This window comes from Aquila chrysaetos, chromosome 2, assembly GCF_900496995.4.
Source record: "Aquila chrysaetos chrysaetos chromosome 2, bAquChr1.4, whole genome shotgun sequence".
NCBI lineage: Eukaryota > Metazoa > Chordata > Aves > Accipitriformes > Accipitridae > Aquila > Aquila chrysaetos.
In genome coordinates this window covers 1,557,276-1,574,476 of record NC_044005.1, presented here as the reverse complement: position 1 = coordinate 1,574,476, position 17,201 = coordinate 1,557,276, and the positions used below count along the sequence as shown (strand labels likewise).

Below are 17,201 nucleotides of genomic sequence, written 5' to 3'. Positions count from 1 at the left end.
GACCAAGCGAGCTCCGCCTATTAAAACTAGGGCCTCAGTTCCAGCAGGGACTCCAAACCACACCCCTGTGTCTTTTGATAGATTTGTTCTTTTGTGGGTTTTCTTTGTAGCAACAGGGGGTTTCTTATTCTGGCACACTCCCAGAAGTAATGTCACAGCTTATGGGAAGGTCAGAATTTGCTTTCTATAAACTGCAGTGTGCTACGGAGAAATCCCCATGACTGGTATGAGCAGATTGGCTATGAAAGTCAACGCATCCATGTCCAAGAGACCCTATTTTTGCAGAGGGATTTTCCAGGAGACTCCTTTTTTGGTAGAATGCAATTTCAGCCAGTGATTCAAAAGGGTTCTCCTTTTTTTTTTTTTTTTTTTTTTCTTTTCCAAATTCATTTTGCCTAACTCATGCTGTACAAGACAAACTAACTTCCTTCTGTTGCATACAGTGAGAGGTATACCTCCGGAGAGAAATTCTGTGTATTTAGGAGTCGGGAGTGGATTCCCCTTCCATGAATGAGTCCACCAGCCGCTCCTTGAACCCATGCAGACTCTTCACATCTGCAATTTCTTGTGCTAAGTTCCAGAGCTGAATTATTTGCTGTGTGAAGAAGCGTAATCTTTTATTTGTTCTGAACTGGCATCTGCTGACTTTGTCCTCCTCTTCTCATGGGGAGGAGACAGCAAATAACTGTCCTGGTCCCCGTTCACCCCTGATGCCAGTTATAGCTCTCCCCGCCCCCCAGGACCTGCTGTGCTTTTGATCATCTGTGTTGCTCCTCTGTGAACCTTTCCAGTTCTCCTCTCCCTTCAAAATGGAAGGACCAGAAGCTCACTGAGTAATCCTGAAATCCTCCTCCTGAGTAGTAATGGTCAGCTTTGAGCTTGTAATTTGAATCAGAAATTATTTTTTGAATGTGTATTAGCAGCCAAAAAAGGCCAGCAAAATGTTGGGCATCAGCGGGAGGAGTATTAAGAGCAAGACGGAGGCATCATTTGGCCGCTATGTTGAGTCCTTGCATACCTGCATTCTGTGTACTGTGCACTTTGCTGGCTTCTGCGTCTCAAGAGGGACATAGCGGAGTCAAAAACGCCACTGAAGTGAGCAAGGGAATGGAGCGACTGCCTATTGAGGAGAGACGAGAGAGTCTGGGACTCCTCCGTTTGGGGAAGAGGGACACCAGCAAGGTTCACAGTCGTGAAGAGGCTGTGTCCTATCGCCACTCTGAGACAGACCCCTGAGAAGCCTTTTCAGCAGACTTTTGCTAAAAAGGGCAGGTCATTGATTGCTCTGATGTGGCTTTGTAGTTGCCAACGTTCTGGGGAAGCCGAGATGATGATGACGATGGCTTTGCACTTACGGACAACCCGATCACACCTTCCTCAGCTGTCTTCCCTATGGTGAAAACCCCTCAGTGTGAGCATATCAGCCCTGGTATGCTGGTACCCATCAACAGGTAGGAACTTGTACTACTGTCTCTCTGCTAACTTCTCCTTTTTCATTTTCCCCAAGATTGTTTTTTTTTTTTTTTTGTCTTCTCAGAAAGGTCACTCTTGGAACTGGGACACCAGTTCACTTCCACTGCATAGGAAATCCCGCAGCCCTTGAGGGATTTGTTTAGAGAAAGCTCTTTCCTTTGACAGTGCATGCCGTTTGAGCTACTCAACCAAGCATGGGCAATGAAAACAATGCCAATCGTGTGTCCCTTTACTCTTGGAGAAGGTAGTGATTTGGGCTTCAGCCTCAGCAGAGCTTTCTCTGCTCATTTTGAGTCTTAACCCAGTTGCTTCAGGCTTTACTGAAACAAACTGGAATTGCCTTGAAACTTGTAGTGTAAGTGGCATTTTCTCTGATGGACAAGAAATGAACTTCATCTGGGCAGATGATGAAGCTTTGTCTGATACTCGCATTAAGAGTTCTAGCATGTAATCTCATGAAACTCTTCTGTCTTGTTATATTCCCAGAGCTGCTGTTATATTTAATTGACCAACAATTGTTTTGAATGGCCATGCTAATTTTCTTTCTGAATTAGAGCTGTATGTATAATGCCTTTAAGTGTATCCAGCGGATTCTGCAGGCGGCACACCAGTGACACTAAGGTGCTTGATTACATCTGCAGGAATGATTACGACAGGCACGTATTCAGAATGCAGAAGAACATGCAGGGCAGCAGAGGCACCTGGGACAAGGTCAAGAAGAAGTCGGTAATGCTGGTTTCCTTGAACGTTGCCTAGTTCCACCTTAAGGATGCAAAGTTTTGCTAAGCAGCAGGCAAAAGAATCCTGGGATCACAGACTAGTGTGTATATTCAAGATGGAAAACAGGAACCCTCCCCTACTTCTGCCCAAACTTTTGGGTTTTGTATCTATTTCTCTCGGAGAAAAGTTCTTTTCGTTAGAAAAGAGCTATTTATTGTCAGGGTTAAATACATTGCTTTTTTTCAGGATTTGTAACTGCTTTTGAATTCTGTGATCTTCAGGTACATTAAGTTCCTGTTATATTCTTCTGTACAGTGGGAAAGGAAACTAATTCTCACCTTGTATCGGATAGTCCCTGAATTGATGTATTTATTCCTTCGGTATCCTAGGTTTTGTAATTCTTCTGGCTTTTCCATGAAAAGCTGAGATCCCAGAAGCAGAAAAACGAATTCTGCCTCTAGTTTAGTGAAAGCATTTGCTGAACAGTTTAGATTATTTAGTGAAAATGTAGCATAGTGATAGGGCAACTTAATTCCAGGGTAAGACTGACCCTGTGCCAGTTCCCCTGCGCTGTTCTGATGTTCCTGTAGCAACTGTGTGAGCAGAGCCTTTTTGTCCTTTTCTCAGGCCGAAGGTGTGCTTGGTACACCAGCTTCACGCAGAACCCAGTTCAGTTTTGAGAACAGTAAGTACTCCTTGTTTCTCCTTCATTTCAGGTTCCTTTACTTACTTTCGCATAGCCACTGTTTTGTTGGGTGTCCACAATCTTTGCTTTTAATAATGTTTTCCGCACTCTGTTTCTCATAAGCATCTTTGCTTTTTGGACCTTCTGTAACTGCTTTCTAAGCTCAGGCACACACGCTAATAATTTCCTGTTTTTCTTATTGCAGAAGTGAAACAGACCCCTGTTGTAGAGAAGCTCTTTGGGGCTGAGGCAGCAGATTCATCAGATGAAGAACAGGATTTCTATTTTTCTCTTTAATGAACTTTGTGGGTTTTATTAGTTCAGTACTTATGTGCCTCTTGTACAAAGCCAAGGGCTTTGGCCACTTCTCTGAGATGGTGTTCCTGTCATGTTAGGAGTTCAGTCTGGAAGCCTTGCCCTGCAGTGTTTTTAAGCGTTTTAACACCATTCTCACCTTGCTACCTCTCCAGCAATGTTTGTCATTTTTTCTGTGTGTACAAAGTGGCGCTTTCTTGCCCAGGCTCCTCCTTTCTGTTGCCCTGGTTCTCCTGGGGGAGGGGGAAATGTACATGGATATATGAATTACTGGCAAGTTCTGATTCGTTTTAAGATAAAATATCTTCCTGCAACATAGCTGTGCAATAAACTTACAGTTGTACAGGCTCTTACTCATCGGAATTGCTTTTTAACTCCTTCTACTAAGAATCTGAATTTTTACATTTCCTTAATGTAATAAAAAAGGACAAGCTTATTTGTATGAATCACGCTCTTTGAGGGGGAGAAGTATTCACGAGCTACCCATCAGTCTTGTTTATCTTGTCATCGGGGCCTGCAAGTTTTCATCCCCTCTTTTGTTTTTAAATAGGGAGGAACGGCTGACACCAGCCTGTTGCTGGTCTCTATTAGTCCCCCAGACCTCATGTGTCAGCAAGGTTATTTATCTCTGTTCATGTCCCTCACTTATTTCTGTAGGGGCCTCCTCACCAACATGCTCCAGCTGGGGAGGGAAGGAATAAAAACCTGCTCCTGTGCCAGGCAGCCACAGTGTGGCAGCAACGAGCTGCAGCCTGTCCCACAGCAGGGGAAGGTGTCACCCGTGGCCAGAGCAGGAGGGAATGGTGGCCCAGTGGGCACGGGCTGCGGACAGGAGAGGGGATGAGCTGCGAGGCCACCCGAGAACGAGGGTCTACTTCAAACCTAGCAAACCCTTCAGCGTTCTGGGCAGGAAGAGTAAGGCACATGTGGAATTAACTTTTTTCCTAGGAAACCTGGGTACCAGTCTTGCAGGAGGCTCCTTCCCCTCTGTCACCACCTTTCTGCCTAAGCCAGAAAGCTTTACTTTGCCAAAACATTATTCTCATTTTTAAAGGAATTTTGGAAGGGTCCTACCCAGCAAACAGCAGCCCTGCCCACAGAGCCATATGCCCACCTGTACGCGTTCACCCCGTGCTGACAGCCAGCGGCCCGGGCGGCAGCAGCGGAGGCACGAGGCTGTGTCTGACCCTGGTGCCCGGCAGAGACTCGGCCCTCCGTTAGGCACCCGACAGCGGTGGATGGAGCATGCCAAAAGCCCTGATGTTTCTGCAAGGATTTATTTACATATTTTACAGTGAATCAAAACTCAGTAAAGTGCAGTAAAACAAAAAACAGCCTGGGGGTCCAGAAACCAAAGTTTCACTCCCCTCAGCTCTTGGCAGCTGCATTGCTTCTGCCCTTAGCGCAGAGGTTCTCGGGCAGCATCTGCACGTCAAAGCCGTAGTGGAGGTGGCGGTAGATCTCCTCCGCCTTCTGCAGGCTGACCTGGGCGCCAGTGGCGATGTCGGAGGGGGAGCTGTAAGAGACCACAGCAGGAGGGCACCTCACCTGCAGCTCTTCGGAGTCCAGTGGACGACACCGGGACAAAAGGGGAAACTGCCAGCGGGCAAGACGTGGCCGGCGTGAGGAGAGCAACGGGAACGCCACGAGCTGCTGGCGGTCACCTCTCTGTGTTTCTGAGGGCTGTGAGCACACCAGACTAAGCAAGCCTAAGAAAGCTGCAGAAAAAACAGAGCATGCCATGGAAGGGAAAGGAAAAACAGGGCAGCAGGAGGGACGGCGGAAGCAGAGCCCGTGTCATTGCCCTACTCAGCTTGAAGAGACACGCATAAAGAAAGAGCGGGACCGATGCAGAGACAGGAAGGCTCCTGGGGAGCGCTGGCAGTAACTGAAAGGCACAGAAAGGATCTGCCTGAGCAACTACCCCCGCGGGAGGCCCCGGATGAGACAGAGGAGCAAGGCAGGCCTCAAAGCACTTGCCGTACATCTCTGCTGTTACCTGTTGGCCATCTTCTTCACGGAGTCAAAGTAATGGCACATATTGAGAGCAGCCAGGTAGCTGAGATTAGGAAAACTCAAGTAGAAGTTGAGCATTTCCTGTTTGTGACCCTCCACCTCCGTCGGCACACGAATGGCAGCGTTTTTTCTTTGCTCCACCAAAGCCAGGTCTTTCAGCAAACCGGCAGTTTCCTCTTGGCACGAGCTAAAAAGAATTTTGACCCCTGCCTGGACCATGGCTGAGAGCACACCATCGTAGTACTGCGTCCTCTGGAAAAATCGTGACGTTTCTCCTGCAGAGTGAAAATACAGAAAACTCAGTGAGATTTAAGTGCTAAATTACTGTGAAAAATCTAATATGAATCACTTGCAAAGCAAAACACCTCAAAGATTCCCTGCTGACAAGGGAAAACATCTCGGGGAAAGGAGGCAGGGAGGGGTCATAGGAACAGGATTTACTTGGTTATTTGAGATAAAGTTTAGAAATTAACACTGAAATTCCAAATTAAATATCATGTGTTCCTCTCCCCTAATGACAAGTGATAAACAACTGGACAGACCGAGTCAGAAGAGGTTTGGTAAAGCTACGAAAGTAAGAATGCACTTGAACACTGTTAAACAGGAAACCAACAACACTCTGGAAACAGCGTTAATGAGAAAAAATGGACAAAAACGATGAAGATGAATGACACCTTCAGCAGCGGGGTAAAAAGGCAGCTCCGACGCAATCCACTTATCTACAGCCTGCTCTGAGAAGCTACATCTTCAGTGACCAATTCTATCATTGTTTTCATATCTGAACTATCAATAAATTAGATTTATGTCACAAAACCAAAGCTACATCCACAACAATTTGATTTCGATAGTGGAGTTTTATATCCCAGAACATCTGTAATTTAGTTGGAGCTGTGAGCTCTAGTTCCATCTTCGGTGAAGCAGGTGCAAGCAAGACCTCTCAATTATTTTCTAGACGGCACTGAGAATAGACAGCGTTACTAAAATTGTTTGATTGCATAATTTAGATCTTAGGATTAAAACAAATGGTTTGTCCAAACTCTTTAAATTAAAGCAATAGCCTTGAATTTTCCACAAATGCTTAATTGAGTCAGGAGGCATCTTTGAGACTCCTGTTCTGTGCTTTGTGACACAAGGCAATAGCTCAAACAGCCTTCCCAGAGTAACTCTTTGTAGGAGTGCTCTTTTTGCCTTTTTCTAAAAACTGATTTCATTCAGCTGACTTATGTTTTGCTTGTTCAAGCAGCAGCCATTATGTGGTTTGCTCTCTACAATTTGGAGGTAGACTGAGTATGTGGGATGGTGTGCTCAGGCCGGCTACCATTCTCACTCGTTCTAAACCGTGAGAGTTTTCCTATACAGTTTGACAGATACCACTTGTTAGGTTACTGCTAGAAAAAATATTTTTCTTGAGTCCACTATTATTTTAGTGCTGAGCGTAGATTGTGCTTGTTCCTTTATTCTACTATTCTCACCTTCTTTGTTGAAATCTGTCTTGAAGTTGGGGGTTTTTCGGCATATATTAATATGGTCACTTAACTAATGTTTGAGTTAACTTGCTTTTCCCTGCCTCAGTAATTATTATGCAATGTATCCCTTGGGATCCAGTTGTGTATCTCTGCCTATATTAAGTGGCCCTCAAAAGCAAAACAAATTTTAATGTTCAGCTGGTGACCTTATTAATGTAACACTCCCACAGAGACTCAAGGTACAGGTTTTCAATCTACTTTCTCTCCCATATTATACACAAAGCCAGTATGGCCAGTACAAGCCTTGAGCAGAGACTGGTGCATCCCCATGCTGCCCCTGCCTGGGAACACCTACCTGTTTTAATCCTGTCCTTTTCCACAATCACACATATTCTCTCAAACATGCTCTGCAGGCGCTGGATCCGCTGGGTGACTTTATTCCTGTTCACAGAGTTCAGTAATTCTGACAGAAATTTCCTTTCCACGGCCATGCGGTTGCTCACAATGTAATCGCTGCTGCTCAGCGAGCAAACCTGCACCTTTACTCCGTGAACTGCCTTCAAGGAAGAAATCACCTCTGCTCCAGAGGAGATCTCACGACTGTCTACCAGAATACAGAGGGAAGGCTTTTTCTCCAGAGCGTCATGTGGAAACAGAGCTGTAGCTGAAGAGGGTTTTGTGGAAGCGGAACAAGTTGGAACTGAAGTGGTCTTACAGGGGTTCTTCAAAGAACTTTCCACCTGTAAATGTTGAAAATCAGACAGTATTTCTAAGAGATCACAGAAGCATGAGGCCAAAGAACAACATGCCAATAAAAAAAGATACGGTTTTCAAATACTGATGCTTAACAGATACAGTTGACTTTTTTTTTTTAAATCCAATTAATAAAATCTTAAAAAAAAAAAAAGGTATTTTTCGATATTGCAAAACATTAACACTTTCAGATTAACACTTTAATCCCCTATAAACAACTGCCCAAATTAGTTGATCTAATTATTTAGCAGCTTGAATGACAAGAGCATGCAGCCTTCAGTAATGAGTTCAACAAAAACTGAATACTGTAAATGATACAAGTCAGGCAGAAAAGTGTAAGAGATCAGGAATCCAACCTCAAATGATGAAGGGTCTCAATTTAAGACAGTGAACGAGTATTTTATAACTACAAAACCCAAAGAATTAGTGGACACTCTCTGCTATCCATAGTCCTCCATAACTGTCAGACTCAGGATAGTATCTAAATCCCCAATTTTTATTTATTGACTGCTATGATACTCTCCAAGTTATCCTGAGAGTACAAAAGCTTCCTATACCAAAGAAAAGGGAGACAGCGTAAAGCAGTACAAGCAGAACAGACCTGCTCCTTTATCACCAGAAGCACACTCAGTCTTGCTGCTGTATTACTGACAGCCCTCAAACCAACAGTGCAATAGGACAGGGGTGGGATTCTTTAGCAAAATGAGGCAAGAGGAAGGTCCTTGTTTTGAATTGACACCAACCTCAGTGGCAGCCTGGAGATCCTCTTTCCCCGGATCAGAACTAGCAACAGCTGGTGGAAAGCATGTGCTCCTGACTTGATGGTCTGGGTGAAAATCCAGCATTTCAGATACCGCAGCTTTCAAGCCAAGAAGCATCTCACTCTTAGCCTCTGCAGACTGATGAGCAATGACTTCCCCAGCAATTTTTTTGTGCTGCACAGAAGAGACTGAAGGCAATAAAGTGGGTAACTTAGCATTTTCCTGTTCTGCCCTGAAACAGTCTGTTTTCATGGGCTTCTCACTGCTGACACTTGTTTCTTCCCCGCTGGAATCACTGAGAACAATAATTCGGGATGGTTTCTTCTTTTGCATTGGGACAGAGTAGTTCTCTTCCATCCTGGCCTGGTTTAATTTTTTTCTGCGGCGAGTGAGGTATTGTTTTCTTCCACTAGTAAAACTCTCATTATTTAGGAGATCAAAATTAACACACACTTCCTCCTCACTAGATTCACTTTTTTTGCAAGTTTCCTCTTCCTCCTCTCCAACACAGAAACTGTCTTCTGCGTAACCCTGGTCTTGCTCGGGAATCTGGCGAGGGGGGGAAAACCAAACCCAGTTAAGTTTTGAAACACTGTAATGATTTTGCTCCTCCTCTCCATACCTGCTCTTTGCTTATCCAATCCATCCTACGCACAAGTACTGCGGGGCCTAGGGACTTCTCACACCTCTCAGACCTCCCCTGCTGAATATGCTCTGCAGTTCCTGAGCTACTTCCCCGGAGGGCCCGACACACTCGTAGCTGTGCCTGGAACGAGCGTACACTCAGATTTCGGTCAGGCCCATGACTCATCACCAGAAAGCTTTTAATGGGAATATTAATTGTACTATCACAATAGAAACGAGACTCTCTCGCTAATACTACTATCAGACAGGTTGGAATTACAGGCAGGAATATCTCCTTTGCGCATCTCTGCACAGGGGGAGGGACTCTGAACCGCCACACTTGCACACTGGGGACAAGTTGTGGTTTTGCATGAAGAAACGCAGATTCCACACCTTGTACCACGTGCACAACGAAAGCCGCAGCACATGCACAAGGCTGGCTAGCAGAAGCACTTTATGATGCCTTTGCATTGTGTAAAAGCTTTGCATTTTCAGCAACACTCTGCCTCAGCTGAAACAACAACAAAACTGACATAGTAAGCTGAGACTGCTTGGAAATCGAGTCCCACACACTCGTCTTATCTGCTTGCAAATAATCAGTGGGCGCAACCTGTATTTTTGTGTGTTAACAAAAGAAAAAAAAACCCAAACAAAAGATAAAGAAGTGGTTTATCCTTTTTATCAAATATAGATCTCTATTTTATTTTGCTGAAGGTGATATAAAAATCAGGAATACAGGATACAGAAAAAAAATGGGGGGAGATAAGAAACCATCCTGAGCATCTGTTTTTCCAATTCTGTGATTTCTTTGGTCACTATGAAATAACAAGGGAAAATTAAGTAACTAAAAAATACTGTACAAGTGATTTATATCATGATGTATGGAGAGTTCAGAGTAAAACAGAAACCAGAAGACAGATCACTTAGGAAACATCTCAGCTGAGCACTGTGACAGCATTCACATGGAAAGGGAACACAGCCAGGCATGACAGAAACCGAACCAAGCCAGGAGCAGCCGGGATAAGAAGTTAACATTTCTAAAGAAGCTCCGTTATGATAATCCAGCAACATTTCACTGGCACTTTCATGAGTACACAGAATTAGTGCATAATGATACTGTATGTAATAGGGCAAGAGCTTGGCTAAGGATCTGCTTTGGAGACTCATTCATGCTCAGTAGTTACCCCATGCGGCAGGGGCACAACTAGCACCTGGGGACCACGTAAAGGGTCAGTCTCCAGTAACACTGGGGACACTGGGCAGCGAGAGGCACCCTGCCAGAGAGTGCTGAGGAGCAGCAACAAGCACTGTTAAATACGCTACCTTATATTTTCTCATAAATGTTTCCAAACTTACGTTTCAGGACCTAACCTTGCAATTGCTAGAGAAAATTTGATCTACTGGCACTCCTGCTTGTCTGGCAAGAAGAGAGCAGGGCAATCTGACATACAGCTGGGTAACAGGCATATGCCCCAACTGTTACACCTCTCTTTAGGGGTTGCTTGTTTCACCAAACTGGGAAGTCGGTTAAGAGACTGGAAACATCACACGCTGGGTGAGAGGACTCTTCCTCGGAAGATGTCAGTCAGTATCCTCTGTGACAGTGGAAGACAGCGGAGAGGAAGAATATAAGCTTCCGACCCTGGAAGCACCATGCAGTCCTACATCGATCAACAACGATCATCGTAAGAGCTCCGCTCTTTGGTGAAAAGACAACTAGGGATTGGGATGCTCTTGCTTCAGACTGGTTGACAGCCTCTCTCTGGCTGAAGAACAGAGTGTGCATGCCTCTATGAAAGCATATGTGTCTGCACACTTTAACTTAAAGAGCAAAATGCAGTCAAAAGTCTGTTGTTAGAACTTATTAATTTATCAACAATAGGCTGCAAACTACACTTCAAAGTAGGATCAGAACCTAAATACAGTCACACACAATTGGAATTTCAAAAGGACAGCAATCATTTCGTTTCATACCTGTGAGAAAATCTCCATGTTGTTGAATTCACGATGAACCATTTTATATCTATTGCCAAGAGCTGGACTACGCACAGATTTCAGGTAAACTCCTGTCATCTCACAGTCTGAATTAAAACAAGAAGATAAAAGAGAATACAGTATTATTAAGGACACAATTTTTAATTCATTACTGTTACATCATGTTTTCCATATTAAGTAATTCCTTTATAGTCTCCCAAAAACATGTATTTCACAAAACAAAAATTTGCAATTCTCCAGACATCCCTGGAAATCCCAAAGCAAAGGACTAGGTCTACCTAGCTGGCTGTCATGAAAGCTGCCATGTAGAAAGTTTTCCCAGCAGGCAGAGCTCTGGATGCCCATCACAGGGAGAAGAGCAATATTAGTCACAGGAAACCCAAATTACTCAGTTTTCCATGTTGCCAGTTTTTCCCAAAACAGACACAACAACTGATTTCAGAGACTGTATGAGAAAGGGATGGGTATACTGAAGCCCACACAGGATCTTGCAGGGAACAACTCACAATTCCAGTGGAGGAGGAAAATCCTCATCAACATCTAGGAATCTTAAATGGTAAAAAGATGATTCCATCATGCAAATATCCCAGGGAAAGACAAAGTTCATAAGCACACAAGTAAGTAAACCATCTTGGCCAAAAAACAGCATTACCTACTCAGCTCTGTCAGTGTCAACACTGTAATTTTATCTATTGTTATTTCATAACATATTTTAGGTTTCTGTGTAACAGAAGACCTGAAAGATCCAGAAATTTCTACGTGAAATGAAAAATTGTGTTTCTGTTCAGTCATAATGGTGTATGAGGGGGTGGTTGACACTTAGCGAGAGGCGATCTCCTGCCCTCACAATCCTCAAAGAACTGACTCCAGCCTGCCCAAAGCCATGGTGCAGTAGAGACTCCAGTGAGGAGCTTACTACATCAGAAAACCATGTGAATAAAAAAAAAAAAAAAAAAAAAAATATAAACAGATAATGGAAAGCACCTGATGTACCACAGCTGAGGAGGTTACTGCTTATTAGCTCTCACACTCTGACATACTAGCTGACTTAGCTGACTGAATGGCCATGCCTATCATACACCACCTACTAACCAATACCCCTTATCTTAAAACCATAAACAACTCTCCTCATTCACCATTTAACACTTGTGTGACCGCTGCATCATCATTCAGGAATTCAGCAAGTGAAGAGTTCAGCTCGTTCTCTGTGTCATCACTCTCATCAGATGAAACACTGCCTGCATCTTGCTGGGACAGCTCCGCTTCTTCATCTAGAAACTGTCTTGCTGCATTCTAAAAAAGAAAAAAATCCAGACAAAATTTTAGTTAGAAGCTGGCTCCCAATTAACTAATGTTACATATGAGACCTCTGATTAAATCAGTTCATGACTTCAGAACATTGGCTGCTGAGATGATCACAGGTATTATTAGGCTTCTGGCTTTGAAAAGAGAATCCGTCACAGGGAAAGGTGATGTAAGGAACACAAAGGTCAGTGAAATACAGGACAACGCACAAATGTCTGTCCCACCAGCACAGAAGGGTGAAGCTGGCATCCATTTTAAAGCACTGGCCAAAGGTAACCTGAGCATGTAGCACTATTTGCACCTAGACTAGTTAATAGCACAGGCAGAGTTTACTAACAGATTGTAGCTAAGCTACCCAAAAATATTAGGTTATTTTGTAACTTATAAATCTAGTTTTACTCATTTTATTTGCTTTCAAAAATCTCTTTTGATTTAGAAGTGCTGGACTACTCTGAACTCAAGTCCACTAGAAACTTCAGATACAGACTTCACACTGGTTTGCCCTTTTCTGTTCAGGACTTAGGATTAACTGTTTCATTAATTCATCAGACAATGCAACTCATTATTGAGAAAATGCTCTTCTTTCAAGGAAGATGAGGCACTTCACATATGAACTGCAGTCCAGGAGACATGACACAAACCTTGGTACTAAGTTCCATCAAAAATGGACAACAAAACATTCACAAGAATGTACATGGAAACAAAATAAATGAATTCAGGAAGATGTTTTGTCAGATAATTTAGATTAAGTTAGCTTTTTCTCTTATAATTTCAGCTATAAAGTACTAAAGTAAAACACGAAAAGAACTCCCCAAAAACATTATGTATCCCAATGATTCCAAAAGAATTATTTGTTTGCTTTCAAAATACTTTGAATAAAAAGCACAAAGCTGTAAATTTTAGTTTAGTACATGGAAGACTAGGGCATCTTGTGCTACAATAAGTGACATCTCTGATTTTCAAATTTCCTTAAGTCTTTTAATTATTTGCTTACACCATTTAGTAAGCCTGAATGACAGGCATTATTAATAGTTCCTTTTCTAGAACAGTTTTGATTATTCTGAAACACACTAGAGGTCACCTGTTTACAGGAAAGAACTCTCAATGCTATTGCCAATTAGTCTTAATCCTCCTTATTTGTGAAGGACTATGGAGAGGACAAACCCTGCAGTATGAAAAGCGCTGTGACACCAGAAACTAACAGTCAAGAGTCTGGTCACACGTGGGAAACAATAAGTTACCAGGTTCTTAAACTGAATTCAGTGCCACTGACTATTTTGGTCACCTTGGACTCTCACAATCTCCATTAATCTAACTGCAGATCTCTGCTGCACTTACAACTCCATTACCTGTACTTCTGACAGAGCACTGTAACTGGTGGTGGACTAATCAGAATGATTTTGATGTCTTGGATCTTCTGTGGATCGGGAATTCTGACATGTTCATCACTACGGATGTTTAGGTAAGATGATGTGTGAAGGCAGAGTAGAATTCCATAAGTATACACATTCTCTTTCCATGAACCTTTTGGTCTCACATTAAAAAAAGAAATGTTTAAATAAAATTGAAAAATGGATTTTTCATCTACCCCATTCTTCGTATTCCAGAATGGAAAATCCTGATCCTATAGGGAAGTCTCCATAATGAAGATTAACACACTAAAAATATCCAACAATGTGCCCTGGAGCCCTGATAACAGTGATTTCTGCCTAGTGGAACCACATCCATGCATATTTAAGAGCTTTTCAACTTACTATGAATATATGATTCTGGCCCTGCTTCCTCTCCTGCCTCCATTCCTGATGCAGTGACAGATTAAAGTGTAAAATACTAAGTTAAGATTTAAGCTTTGGGGTCGAGGGACCATTGCTGTCTTAAGATGTTAAAAGTTGAAACCATTAGAGTAGGTGGTAAATTCATATGATCAAGTATTCTAATAGCATAAGTTCTGGACAAGAACCTGAGCTTCCCAAGTCTGACTAATCTTTGAGTATCTTCTATTTGTAATGTAAATTGTTATTTTGCTTCAGAACATTATTACGCAGGGCCCTGCAGATTCCTCTGAAAGTCAGGCAATGGATGTGAGGGTTAAGATCGCTTGTATGATGTAGCTATGACCCTCAACCCTCCTAAACAACATCTTAGAAACAAACTGCCCAACTGCATGCCTACTGTAGTACAGTTGTATCATGAGATCCTACAAAGGCCATAAAATAGAAGCTCAATTATTTTAGGCCATAAAATACACACAAGAATGAATGACTCGATGACACAGTAATTTTTCATCTTAAGTATGCGAAACCAGTGCTCAACATTTCTGGCATTTTCATGGCTTTTTTTAATTTAAATATACACAAATTAGCAAATACTGTTCAGTTTGAACAGAAAGTAGAATCTCACTAAGTCTCTTCCTGTCTCTTTTTGGTTTTGTTTGGTAATGTGTTGTCATGTTCAAAGACACGTTCTTCTGAACCAGATTTTGCAATGTTGCAAATGTGCACTCGCATACATACACACACATATGACAAAGCACAGCAGTTACCTACATTGCAACTTCAGTGCACACTGCTCCAAATATGTCCTTCAACATATTAAGAGAGACATGTAACGTCACATACCTTGTATGTAAAATCGCTCTTGACCTTTTGCCGTTTCATACTTCTTAGCTGTTTTTTGTTACAGGCTGCAGAGCTGCTATGTGTGGTCCTACTTGAGTCCTTGTGAAAATCCATGCTGTCATCACTGGACACGTCTGACTAGAGGAACATTTCACAAACACTTCAATAAGTAAGACTAAAGCAAGCAATATTTTAATTACACAGTCATCCTTCAATATGTGGGGGTTTTTTAAGCAACGCCTGATTTTTTGCGATTGGTTTGCTATGGCAAAATAATGCAATAATGCTAATCATCTTATTAAATAAAAAAGGAACAGAAAAAACATGTTCTTTGGAAGAAAAATCAGGTTAAGTGTGACATGAATTTTTTCTTTTTTGAGTCAAAGCTTTGTGGAAGAAAAGTTATTTACTGCCTTGCACGAAAGGAGAGGCTCAGGTCTCCTGCCTATAACAGTATTTCCCTGCCAAACGACAACTACAAAGTCATCTTTGGAGTCCTCAGGGAAGAATTCAAGGAAGCAAAGCAATTACATTCTAATATGCCTTAGGTCAGACGGCATGAAATATTTTTAATAAGAACACTTACTTACTGACTGGAGAAAGAGTAAATGTTTCAATACATACAGTCCGTAAATGAGTTTATATTATTTTTCTTCTGTCCCACCAAAGCACTTACTAACCATGTTAAGTGGGTGTCGACGTTTTCTGATGGCGCGAATCGGCGATTCAAAATCACTATCATTCATAACCTATGTAAACAGAAATAAGTATAATTGCAAAGAGGATTTTTGTTTTGGTGTTTGACTTGTCATTTTGCTTCTCTTTTTTTTTTTTTTTTCTTTCTCTTTTTCTAAGACTCACATCAGGAGACTTCAAAACATTCTTTTTTTTCCTATTTTGTCTCTGGAAAATGATCTCTTCTTCACTTTCACTGCTGGCTCCTACAGAAAAAGTAGTAAACAACATTCACAAGAAAATGCATTGTTCACAATACAATATTGCTATAAGTAAGCAATCAAAATCTGTCTCTCTTATAAAAGTACCTACAAAGGAGATTACTTATTGATCTGTGTGGCAAATATTGTTCTCTTTAGCCTTGTTAATCAAAATAAATAATCTCCAGCTGAGATGTACAATAAATCCTACTTCCCTGGAGAGTCTCTGAGTGGAAGTGATTACCCCAGGCAGTACAGATACAGAAAAAGGGAGGTGAAAAATGAAACCAAGAGAAGAAGCTCTTAGAAGTTGAGTAAGAGTTACACTTCTGGAAGTGTTTTGTAACACATATCCCTTTGGGTGCATTGAAGCAAAAACCAGAACTCACTGAAAAGTCCTCTTTCCAATTCCTTCTCAAACAACTGCAGCCTTTTTGTTTTTACAAAGGACTGCCTTTATGAAATACAGGATCTTCCTTCACATTCTGCATGACAAAGCTCCAATTCTGACAGAGACCTTGGACTCAGTGCAATAGATAGGCTGCCTATTGTAACACCCTTCCTACCCCGAAGCAGGCTCAACATTAACTGCAGCTAAGGCATTCTGGCTTATTTTTCCCTCTGTTTCTTTGGGAGTACGGCAGGATAGGGTGGGATGGAGAGTTGGTTCCGACAAAATCACTCAAAGGTTTGAATTTCTTTAAGGAAAAGCACAAAATTCCTAAACATTCCACTTCTAAAATAACATATTTAAATACCAATAACTATCATTTCAACAACACACACTCTCCAGGGAGGTTTTCAAGACCCAACCGGACAAAGCCCTTAGAACCTGATCCAGGTTTAGTATTAACCCTGCAATTCTAAAACAGCAATTTGTTTCTTTCTGTGGTTTTGTTTTTAGGGGTTTTGGAGGGGGGGGGGGGTCTTATTCTTTATTAAATAGATTACAATTTTTGAATTCAGCAAACTAACATATCAGTTTGAAGGTGTGATGATTCAGTAAGACAGGTGGCATTCGAGAATCAATCATCTTCAGAAAATATGATGACTATCAGACAAAATCAAAGAGAAGGAAAAAAAGATGCTTTAACCACCAAAAGGACTGCTTATGCTTTGTTTCAATTTTTAAGGGCAGTAACTAAACCACTCAGAAAAACTCAATGAGCCCTATGAATCAGACTAAGAACTATCAAGCCTGAATTATTTTGAAAGTAATTCAAGGTTATTCCGAGATAAATACAACAAAGGGTGTGAATATGACCTGTAAGTGACTGAGTGAAGAATAACAGTCATTTATATATTGGTAATATCTGAATACAAAATATTTTTCTATGGCATATTTGCCCTAAGTGAGAAAAAGATGGAAGGCGAGAAAGAAGGGAGGAAATAAAAATCGAATAGAGCCTACAAACAGTCAATATTTTTAAGACAATCCTGGTTTGTGCTGAAGTTATAATCAGAAAATTTTAAATACAAGTCAGTTGTCATGCAACTAAACTGAAAGAAATCCATCAGTAGAGTTTCTATTCCTC

General features: G+C 41.9%; 2 protein-coding genes across 6 annotated transcripts in view; one reads left to right on the top strand and one right to left on the bottom strand.

Annotated features, from left to right (window-relative positions):
* Window positions 1-3,629, top strand: part of MIS18BP1 (MIS18 binding protein 1) — a 28,472-nt gene extending 24,843 nt beyond the window's left edge. For all 3 annotated transcript variants that reach the window (XM_041118437.1, XM_030004783.2, XM_041118443.1), the window contains 4 exons: window positions 1,303-1,451; window positions 2,115-2,199; window positions 2,821-2,878; window positions 3,084-3,629. In XM_041118437.1, the coding sequence (XP_040974371.1) occupies window positions 1,303-1,451; window positions 2,115-2,199; window positions 2,821-2,878; window positions 3,084-3,175 (384 nt within the window). In that variant the 3' untranslated portion in view covers window positions 3,176-3,629. The remainder of the gene's footprint in view (window positions 1-1,302; window positions 1,452-2,114; window positions 2,200-2,820; window positions 2,879-3,083) is intronic.
* Window positions 3,630-4,451: 822 nt separating this feature from the next.
* Window positions 4,452-17,201, bottom strand: part of FANCM (FA complementation group M) — a 78,357-nt gene continuing 65,607 nt past the window's right edge. For all 3 annotated transcript variants that reach the window (XM_030007380.1, XM_030007382.2, XM_030007384.1), the window contains 9 exons: window positions 15,593-15,672; window positions 15,412-15,480; window positions 14,732-14,869; window positions 11,945-12,101; window positions 10,788-10,894; window positions 8,172-8,738; window positions 7,031-7,415; window positions 5,193-5,484; window positions 4,452-4,709 (listed from right to left, as the gene is read on the bottom strand). In XM_030007380.1, the coding sequence (XP_029863240.1) occupies window positions 4,562-4,709; window positions 5,193-5,484; window positions 7,031-7,415; window positions 8,172-8,738; window positions 10,788-10,894; window positions 11,945-12,101; window positions 14,732-14,869; window positions 15,412-15,480; window positions 15,593-15,672 (1,943 nt within the window). In that variant the 3' untranslated portion in view covers window positions 4,452-4,561. The remainder of the gene's footprint in view (window positions 4,710-5,192; window positions 5,485-7,030; window positions 7,416-8,171; window positions 8,739-10,787; window positions 10,895-11,944; window positions 12,102-14,731; window positions 14,870-15,411; window positions 15,481-15,592; window positions 15,673-17,201) is intronic.